Source organism: Oikopleura dioica, chromosome 1, assembly GCF_907165135.1.
Source record: "Oikopleura dioica chromosome 1, OKI2018_I68_1.0, whole genome shotgun sequence".
Classification (NCBI taxonomy): domain Eukaryota; kingdom Metazoa; phylum Chordata; class Appendicularia; order Copelata; family Oikopleuridae; genus Oikopleura; species Oikopleura dioica.
In genome coordinates this window covers 8280155-8289456 of record NC_137291.1, presented here as the reverse complement: position 1 = coordinate 8289456, position 9302 = coordinate 8280155, and the positions used below count along the sequence as shown (strand labels likewise).

The following is a 9302-nucleotide window of genomic DNA, read 5'->3' as shown; positions in this document are numbered from 1 at the left end:
TAACGACTCACTAAACGTAAAATAATATAGCATATTTTGGGTGTAGGGCGGCCACGGTACGGGCAACCGGGAGAATAATTCTGTGCACAGAACTATTCTGTGAAAAACAGAATTATTCTCACGATAACACCCCCCCTTTCCGGGAGAATAATTCTGTGAAAAAAAATTTTTTTTTTGGCGAAATAACTAATATTCTGCGAATGCAGAAGTTGTTTGCTGCCAAAAATGAGTCCCAGCGGTAGAAAAAGACTGCCCCTGCCAACCCAATGAGTTCTCTATCAGAAAATGCGCGCAAGGGCCGGAGGCCCGTAGCGTGCTTCATAGCCTCTTCGGTTCAGCTTCTTTTAACAAACTATCATTGTTTTATATTGTATTTGGCTGCAAGATTCAAAGACCGACTGAAGTCAATCCTTTTCCACTCTTAGACATGAGTTCCAGAGTATTATAGGCTATCTATGACATAATCAAAGTGAATTTTGCCAAGCTCGACACAGAATAGTTCTGTTTCAAACAGAATGGTTCTGTTTCAAACAGAATAGTTCTGTTTTTCACAGAATAGTTCTGTTTCCACAGAATAGTTCTGTCCACAGAATTATTCTCCCGCCCAGCCCCACGGTACAAATTTGTACCGCCGTTACAAAATTTTTGTACCGGCGGTACAAGCCGAAAATAAAATCCGAGAAAAGTGTGCGCTTCGCGCTAGAATTGAAGGAAACTCCTTACTGGTATTGCTGAGGTGGAGTTCTGTCCAAAAATGATCATTATTTTGGGTAAAAATCGGTTTTTATTGGGAAAAAAATTATCATTTTTTGTACCGGCGGTACAAAATTTGTTCCCGCGGTAAAAATTTCACTTTTGTACCGTGGCCGCCCGCCCCCATATTTTATATTAAAACTAGCTTGACCTCATTGTGCATAGGTTTTTAAATATGAAAAAGCGGCATTGATTACCTGCTTTGAAATTCATCCTCTTCATTTTTCCGGAATCTTTTCCCTTATCTGATTCTTTTTTCAAAAGGATAATAAAAAAGCTTGATGTTGCTCTGAATAGACGCTTCCGTTCTACCTTTTAAAATCATTATTCACTGCTCTTTCCACATTCAAGCGGCAGAGAAAGCTAAATATAAAACTCAAACACGTCTTTTGAAAGGAAAAAGGACCATTGTCCCGATGAATTTATTTTGTATATATTACGCTGTAAATACAGAAGTTCACAAAGCTTTCAAAGTTGATTTATCTTGGTCGAATGACTGCTGGGGACATTGGGCGAGCATTCTTTGGGCGATTTCCAGACTCAGAACTACAAATAAAAACCATCAGAAAACGCATCTAAGCAATAAAAAAGGCAAAGTATAAGAACTTCTTACTTTAGTTTATCAGCTTTTGCTTCCCATTCGTCCTTGTTCCCGACAAGATTTTCCAGTAACGGGTTGATTCCAAGTCTCGCAAGTTTTTGAATCCTATGTGTCAGAATTTGCCCCGTAACGGTCAGGCAATCCGGGTGGTCGAGAATTTCATAAGGGCCGAATCCCGACTGACGAAGGCCTTTTAACCGTTCGCTGAGAGTTCCGGGAGATAAGGTTATCACGGTTGGTGCTGAACAATATAATTGATTGTGTTTCCCACCAACGAAAATTCACCTTCAAGACAAATCTTTTTGATCCCCGAGTTTTCTTCAAGATTTAATTCTCGTTGGAGCAGATTCATCGTGATTTCTACGTTTTCTAGTGCCAAATCCGGTAAGACTCCTGCCATTTTAGAGATGATTTTCAGCGTTTCTTCGGATGATAAACCGGTTTTCGTCATAAGATCCATGAAATCAGCCATTTTCTCCGGTTTTTCGAGGATAAGGACATTCTGTGCTGATGGTGGATTTTTGATGGATCGAAAAATTCTTTGTGACTAACAAAAATTTCCATTGAAAACCCGTTTCCTAGCTGAGTTCTTCCAAAGACCTTGAAATTCTTCCCGCCCATAGAAACATACAAATTCTTGAGCAATTCTAGCTTCGTTGAAATTTCCTCAACTTCGTTGTTGAAAAATTTTGGGTACGCCAAAATCAGTCTGATGAGCATCTTTCTGTTGATGCCGAAGTTCGAGAAGAGAAACTCAAGCATTTCGTTTCGTCGGCGTAAATATTCTCCGTCGTCGAGGTGGAAACACGCGGCTGGGTAGGATTTGAGATGGAAGGAGTATTCTGAAGAGTTTTGGAACATCTCGAGCCAGAATTTCAAATGACTGTCGAGGTTTTTCAAACTGTACTCGAGAATTTCAGGGAACTAGAATAAAACAACTCATTAACTAATGAAGCCGTAGAAATGCCGTACTCTTGAGACAATATCGCCGAAAATATTTCTCTCAACTTCATTCTGATCGAAGATTTGAAATCTTTCTTCGATGTCTTTGATGTCGGTCAGATTCTGCCAGACGAAATGAGAAGGATCCTCGACAATGATGAAATATCGCTCCAAATCGACGCGTTCAATTTGTACTTTCGGCCGAAACCAGCCTTTGTTCACCGTCACTAACAAAAATCGTCGTCTTTTACTCCCGTTATTACTGTTTTCTCACCAGATTGACATCGACGACTGATTCTGGCGCTTCCTCTTACTGCTCTTCTCATTATTATTTTTTTACCAAGAATGAGTTTTGATATGAATTTTGTTTCTTGAGCGAAAACCTCGTTACCAAATTTTGCGCAATCCCAAGATTATCCAATAAAATCGATGATTCTTGTTTCAACCCTTTTTGCCCATAATCATCATGACTTGATTTCTTAGATTAGACAAGTTCATAAGTCAAGAGTCACTGTTAGTTGTTTGTTATTGAGAGCTTTTTAGACTCAGAAGAAATTCTGAAAGAAACGAGCACGCGCGGAATGAGTCATTTCGGCGCTAGAGGCTTCTGATTGGTCTAACGCACGACGCGTGAGCCACACTGGAGTAAAATTTTGACAAAATGGAGCAGACCAGTTTTTAGAGATATTTGGAACAGAGACGCTATTCCCAATTCTGCGAACGAAATACAATCTGACAACACTCACTCATTGTTACTAATTTCAGACTCGTAAGGACCAAATAAGTCGAAATGGCTCGCGAAAAGAAGGCTAGATCCGCTATCAAGGACGTCATCGCCCGGGAGTACACCATCAACCTCCACAAGGTAGATTACCATCCCCTTTATCTGCTCTAAATCATTCTGCAGGTTGACAATCCCTTCTGATTGGTCTTTGAACTCCCAAACGCGAGCGTTCCGATTGCCTCCTGCCTCGGATGTCCAATGCCCAGGGATTTAGGACCCCTAGAGCTTGGATCGTCCTTGGCTTCAAATTTTCAACTCTCAAAATTAGGCAGACGCTCAAATTTGATGTTCCACCGTTTCTTTCCTAACCTTGTTTACCTCTAGCGAATCTTCAAAGTCGGAAACAAGCACCGAGCACCCAAGGCCATCGACGCCATTCGAAAGTTCGCCCGAAACGCCATGGGCACGAAGGGTAAGTCCTTCTTCACCTGATCGCGAGATGTGACAAATTTCTTAGACGTCCGAATCGACGCTCGATTGAACAAGGCCGTCTGGGAGCACGGTGTCAAGAACGTCCAGTACCGAATCCGAGTCCGACTTCACCGAAAGCGAAACGAGGACGAAGACTCCGCCAACAAGCTGTACACTCTTGTTTCCTACGTCCCTGTTGACACCTACAAGGGTCTCCAGACCATGAACGTTGATGCCACCGAATAAATGGAAGGCTCTTTCGGTCTATATCCACTCGTGTTACTGTCTCTTTATTTGCATCAATTCTAGAATGTCGAAAAACCCTCGCGTGCGGCTCGAGTCCGCTCTCGACCTCCACCGCCGCCTTCCTCCGGATATGGTCGAGCGCAACTTGTCGAATATGATCGATCTTGCCCCAGATTTGACGGAGGATCTACTCGAACGCGTAGATCAGCCGCTCAGGCTAATGAGGGATGAAGAAGTTGGCAGGGATTTTCTCTTGTGTGACTACAACCGCGATGGGGATTCTTATCGCTCACCGTGGAGTGATAAGTACTTTCCTGCGATTCCAGACGGGCTACAGATATCAGAGTTGTTGAGGTAGTAGTGAAGTAGATTGTTCGTGTTTGTATCTGTCTTTTCAGGAAGATAGAAATCGAGTTCAACGACGTTTTCAATCAGTACCGCGAGCTCTACTACGACGGCGGTATTTCATCCGTCTATCTTTGGGAAATAGCGGCAGAATCCGGCTTTGCTGGAGCTATTCTCTTCAAAAAGGCCGGAGATGGAAGCCAAAATATTCCCGGATCATGGGACTCAATCCATATCTTTGAGGTGATCGAGAAGACCGATGGTTTTCACTACCGATTGACGACAACTGTGATGCTCTGGCTGCAGACTAAATCTGATAGCAGCGGCTTGCTGAGTCTCGGAGGATCGCTACAGAGACAGACGGAGAAGCACGTCACTGGCACAAAGATCCCAGAGCACATTCTTGAGATTGGCAAGATGGTCGAAGACATCGAAAACAAGGTCGGCCATCTTGAATCAACGCTAATTAACGGCCCAATTTAGATCCGCAACAGTCTTAACGATGTGTACTTTGACAAGACGCGCGCAATCGTGTCCGTTTTACGCACGCAGACGCCAATTAACGAACGAATCAAAAACCGCCAGCAGGTAATAACGAATCTCCCCTTTGTTTACGATAGCCTGTTACGTAACAACCTTCGTAACGCGAAAATTTAGTTGGCTGCAGAACTCACTCAACGCCTTGATCGTCTCAATTCGCAGCCCGATGGCTGAGACCTGAGAGATTGAACGAGACACAGTAACTGCCTTGAAGATATTTCCGTTTCAAACCCACGACTACTCGTTGCCTTCAAATTTTACCTGTTCATACCTTTTCTCCTCTTTCTCTTCAGTTTTCCTTATCTTTACCTAAACTTCTTCAATTTCTGATGTGACTTCAAATTCAATTACTTTTCATTCACCTTCCTTCTTTTTCAGACACAATGCCAGTCGCTACGATCATCCAGGCGTATTCTACCTTCCTAGTCATGGGCGCCCTCATCGGCTTTTTCAAGAAAAGGAGTCTTCCGCCCCTCTTTGCCGCTATTGCACTCACTATTGTTGGATTCACTGCCGCGGGAATGGAGAACTCTTATCCTAAAAGGTGGTTGCTTTCCCCCAATAATCGACCTAACAAGTTTTCTAGAGCAAATAAGCTGTGCGGCCTCCTAGCATTCTCAATGTTTCTCTACATGGGCTACTACTACATCAAAACATTCAAATTCATGCATGCCGGTCTCGTCTCACTAGTGTCCGCATGCGTTCTCTACTTGAATTTCAAACGAGCATTCTAATCATATTTCCAATTTTCCCGTCATTTTCCTTTTTCTCTTGAAATCATATTTTCTTCTCTTCAAGCTGCGAGCTTTTAGAAGCGTCTATTTTCTGTAATTTCTGTTCGTCAAAACAGTGATTTGGTCAAGTGTTGATCAAATTTCATTTTTCCTGGTTTGTGTTCTTTCTACTGACCTTTCCTCTTCTCGCTCGAAACACAACCATGACAAACTCTTTCAAAATTTCTCGTCTAACTTCTTACCCAGTCCGGACTTTAGACCCGTTGCCAAAATGACTGAAACTGAAGCCGCCGCTGCCGCCGCCACCGAGCCCGTCATCGAGGAGATCCCCGAGGTCGAGGCCAACGCCCCCGCTGAGGAGCAAGGTGAGGCCAAGCGATCCCGCGCCCAGAAGAAGGTCATGAAAGCCATGGCCAAGCTCAACCTCCGAAAGGTCGCCGGTATCCAGCGAGTTGTTATGCGAAACTCCAAGAAGGGTAACTTCCGAATCGAAGGTGGTGAAGTCTACCAGGTAAAATAATCCCCGATTTCTTACATGATCTCATGAAATCCTTCTAGGTCGCCAACTCCGACACTTACATCGTCTTTGGCGAAGTCGAAACCGACGATTTCCTCTCCCGAGCCCGATCCGAGGCCGTCAACAAGTTCAAGCAAGATCAGGCTGCACCAAAGGAGCAGCTCCCCAAGATCGAGGACGAGGCTGAGGAAGCCGAGAACGACGAAGACGTCGACACCGAAGGCCTCGAGGACAAGGACATCGAGCTCGTCATGCAGCAGGCCGGCGTCACCAAGGCGAAAGCAGCGAAGGTAACTCATCCTCTTTTTTCGAGCGTTTTTGAAAACGACAAATTAGGCTTTGAAATCGAACGACAACGACATCGTGAACGCGATCATGGAACTGACGATGTAATGGGGCTTGCTTCGATACCGCAATTTCTCCTTTCGAACTAGCCAACCAACAACCCATGTCCTTAGGAAATTGCTTTCACCCTGTTCAACAATTCCTTTCGCTCCTTTTTCCTCTGGCCACGCGCTCCCCCAACAGTCGGCGGGAGTGTGCGGTCTAAAAATAAACTTTATGTTATTGAAGGACTTTGTTCTCGTCTTATCTCGCAGTTGATAATTATCCTTTGTTTCTTTTCTCGTGTTGCAGAAAATTGCAGGAAGTTTATGATGCCGTCGACGAAGTTGTGAAATGGGAAAATTATAGAATGTTGAGATGACACTTCTCTTGTCTGATGAATCTTAACGATATCAGCTGCCCCGCTGCGTGGCACATAAGAACCCAAAATGGCCCACAAAAACAGCGCCTCCTTGTTAGAGTTCTAGACTTTGTCATTTTTTGTTATCGTAAATATGATACTTCCGACCAGTTTTACCTTATGACGGTGATAACTCGTAGAATCGGAAGATCAGAGGAAGACTCAAGCCTCAGTCTGGGTGATCGTGGAAGTCTCTTAGATAATTATTTGATCAAAACTTTCAAGAACACCCAAAGCTTACAACAACGGATAAAGAACTCGAATACAGTCTTGTTAATTCTGGTCATCGTTTCCGGTCTTCTGTTCGTCGGATACCTTCAAAACGCGCACTATGGTTGGTCAGGTCGCGTTCTTTCATCAGCAGATAGTGAAGTAAACAATCAAATCGTTAATGACTATGGTGTGGTTATGGACTGCGGCTCGAGTGGAACACGTGTGTTTGTGTACACATGGCCTAGAGCAAGCTCTGAAAAAGAACTGCTCGAAATTGAGCCTCTCAAAGGTAGTCTGCTTTAATTTGAATTCGCTTCAATTTGATAAGATGAAAACGGAAACGCTGTTCAAAAGAAAGTCGAACCTGGTCTCAGCTCCTTTGCTGACAATCCTGAAGACCTTGAAGGAATGGTTACTTGATTCAGATGTTTCCTGTCAAATTGCAACAATAAAAACCAAAAGAAAGATTATCTACGTCCATTAATCGACCTTGCTTCTGCCCATATACCCAAGGAACAACATCATGAAACTGTATTGTACATGTTAGCCACTGCTGGAATGAGAATGATTCCTCAAGAAGCTCAGGATGCAATTCTCAATAAGCTGAGAACATCTGTTCCGTCTATGACGAGTTTTGTCTTTGCGGAGCAGAATGTCGGAGTTATTACTGGAAAGGAGGAAGGCATTTATGCTTGGATAGCGGCGAACTATGTTCTAGGCAAACTGAAGGTATGAACTCAATGGAAATGTCGTTTTTAAATAGTCTAGTTCACAAAATTTGGAAACAAAATCCCTTCTACTGGAATTATTGATATGGGTGGCGGTTCAATGCAAATTGCTTTCGAAGTTCCAAAAGATGCGAACATCGAAAAACACGACAACATCGCACACGTGTCTTTAGGATCGACTGGACTTGATTATGATCTTTTCGTTACAACCCACTTGGGATTTGGTGCTAATGAAGCTTTGAGACGACATATTGAGACTCTTCCAGCTTCCGATGAGAGTACTTCTGGTAAAAATTGACCATTTTATTGTGGAAAGTGAGCTTTGAATAGATCCTTGTTTCCCTGCGAATTTCGTTGGAGACGTCCATGACCGATCCATCAGCGGAACAGGCGACTACCAGAGCTGTTATTCCTCCCTCAAGCCTCTCCTTGAAAAATCATCTTGTCCAGCAGACGATGAGACATGCTCCCTTGCTGGCTCGTACCAGCCATCTCTTTCCTCCGTCGGCGAATTTTTCGGATTCTCCGAGTTCTATTACACAAGTGAAGACACTCTCAAGATCGCCGGAGTTTGGGACAAAACCAAATTTACACAAAAGCTAGTGAATACTGCGCTACAGAGTGGGAAAAGTTAGAGGAGAACTGGAAAGAAGGAATGTACAAGGCAGATGCGAATAGACTCAAGAATCAATGCTTCAAGTCTGCTTGGGTTTCGGTAGTTTCAGAATCTTATGAAAAACACTTCATACTCCGTAATTTTAGCTCGTGCTACACGAAGGTCTCAACTTTCCCGAGGAGGGCAAGAAGCTGACGAATGTTCAAACAATCGATGGTGCAGAAGTACAGTGGGCATTGGGCGCCTTGATTTATCGCACTCGTTATCTTCCTCTTCGGTTTGTTCTTCTTTTTTTTTTGCAAAAAAAGCAAAACATAATTTCAGAAACGCGCAGCCAATTGGAGCTTCAACTCCCTCTTCTCACTTTGTCGAGTCCAAATCCAACGGCGTCTTTTTCTTCTGTATCGGATTAATTATACTTCTGTCAATAGCCCAATACCGTCGAATCCACTCTTCGTCTAGGTCTCCGTACACTAGACTTCCCTTATCCCGCCCTGATTCTAGAGTTATCTAGCCGGTGCCTTTTCAGGGTTAGTTCTACACCCTTTAGTTTTGTATATATAAGAACCCAAAATGGCCCACAAAAACAGCGCCTCCTTGTTAGAGTTCTAGACTTTGTCATTTTTTGTTATCGTAAATATGATACTTCCGACCAGTTTTACCTTATGACGGTGATAACTCGTAGAATCGGAAGATCAGAGGAAGACTCAAGCCTCAGTCTGGGTGATCGTGGAAGTCTCTTAGACAACTCCCTCTTCTCACTTTGTCGAGTCCAAATCCAACGGCGTCTTTTTCTTCTGTATCGGATTAATTATACTTCTGTCAATAGCCCAATACCGTCGAATCCACTCTTCGTCTAGGTCTCCGTACACTAGACTTCCCTTATCCCGCCCTGATTCTAGAGTTATCTAGCCGGTGCCTTTTCAGGGTTAGTTCTACACCCTTTAGTTTTGTATATTTAATAAATAAAGATATTCTTGCCTTGTAAAATAAGTTCATCAAATGAGTTCCATTTGATCTTACATTTAGATATATATTTCGCATTATTCATCATTTACAGTTACCTAAAACCATCAACTTCTGTGCAATATGCTTCTTCCTATAGTTTTATCAAATAAAATATCTGA

The 9302-nt window shown here is 43.2% G+C and overlaps 6 protein-coding genes across 7 annotated transcripts; 5 read left to right on the top strand and 1 right to left on the bottom strand.

Moving 5' to 3' along the window:
- Positions 1 to 1140: 1140 nt before the first annotated feature.
- Positions 1141 to 3062, bottom strand: LOC145695330 (transcription termination factor 2, mitochondrial-like). 2 transcript variants are annotated; one of them, XR_014133693.1, is made up of 5 exons: positions 2571 to 3062; positions 2327 to 2523; positions 1640 to 2278; positions 1367 to 1595; positions 1141 to 1299 (listed from the first exon to the last, which is right to left on the bottom strand). XR_014133693.1 is itself a non-coding variant. In XM_081772331.1 (3 exons), the coding sequence occupies exons 1-3, from the start codon at positions 1824 to 1826 to the stop codon at positions 1233 to 1235; spliced, it is 483 nt and encodes a 160-aa protein (XP_081628457.1). In that variant the 5' UTR covers positions 1827 to 1902; the 3' UTR covers positions 1141 to 1232. The 2 variants fall into 2 exon arrangements, 1 of the variants encoding a protein (XP_081628457.1); XM_081772331.1 differs by lacking the exons at positions 2327 to 2523; positions 2571 to 3062 and having other exon boundaries at positions 1640 to 1902.
- On the top strand, positions 3004 to 3754 carry LOC145695331 (large ribosomal subunit protein eL31-like). The gene is made up of 3 exons (XM_081772332.1): positions 3004 to 3161; positions 3405 to 3492; positions 3538 to 3754. Exons 1-3 carry the CDS (start codon positions 3087 to 3089, stop codon positions 3735 to 3737), a joined length of 363 nt encoding a protein of 120 aa, XP_081628458.1. The 5' UTR covers positions 3004 to 3086; the 3' UTR covers positions 3738 to 3754.
- A 28-nt stretch (positions 3755 to 3782) lies between these two features.
- Positions 3783 to 4969, top strand: LOC145695329 (F-actin-capping protein subunit beta isoforms 1 and 2-like). Its single transcript, XM_081772330.1, has 4 exons — positions 3783 to 4091; positions 4136 to 4523; positions 4566 to 4670; positions 4740 to 4969. Exons 1-4 carry the CDS (start codon positions 3802 to 3804, stop codon positions 4794 to 4796), a joined length of 840 nt encoding a protein of 279 aa, XP_081628456.1. The 5' UTR covers positions 3783 to 3801; the 3' UTR covers positions 4797 to 4969.
- A 26-nt stretch (positions 4970 to 4995) lies between these two features.
- LOC145695327 (uncharacterized) lies at positions 4996 to 5576 on the top strand. The gene is made up of 2 exons (XM_081772328.1): positions 4996 to 5166; positions 5209 to 5576. Exons 1-2 carry the CDS (start codon positions 5006 to 5008, stop codon positions 5354 to 5356), a joined length of 309 nt encoding a protein of 102 aa, XP_081628454.1. The 5' UTR covers positions 4996 to 5005; the 3' UTR covers positions 5357 to 5576.
- A 7-nt stretch (positions 5577 to 5583) lies between these two features.
- Positions 5584 to 6445, top strand: LOC145695326 (nascent polypeptide-associated complex subunit alpha-like). The gene is made up of 3 exons (XM_081772327.1): positions 5584 to 5867; positions 5915 to 6163; positions 6210 to 6445. The coding sequence occupies exons 1-3, from the start codon at positions 5628 to 5630 to the stop codon at positions 6264 to 6266; spliced, it is 546 nt and encodes a 181-aa protein (XP_081628453.1). The 5' UTR covers positions 5584 to 5627; the 3' UTR covers positions 6267 to 6445.
- A 431-nt stretch (positions 6446 to 6876) lies between these two features.
- On the top strand, positions 6877 to 8745 carry LOC145696123 (ectonucleoside triphosphate diphosphohydrolase 7-like). Its single transcript, XM_081773115.1, is given in 8 exon segments — positions 6877 to 7120; positions 7160 to 7246; positions 7307 to 7560; positions 7600 to 7846; positions 7890 to 8135; positions 8138 to 8274; positions 8322 to 8452; positions 8500 to 8745. Coding segments are annotated over 8 exon segments (1386 nt in total). The 5' UTR covers positions 6877 to 7026; the 3' UTR covers positions 8690 to 8745.
- The last annotated feature ends 557 nt before the right edge of the window (positions 8746 to 9302 follow it).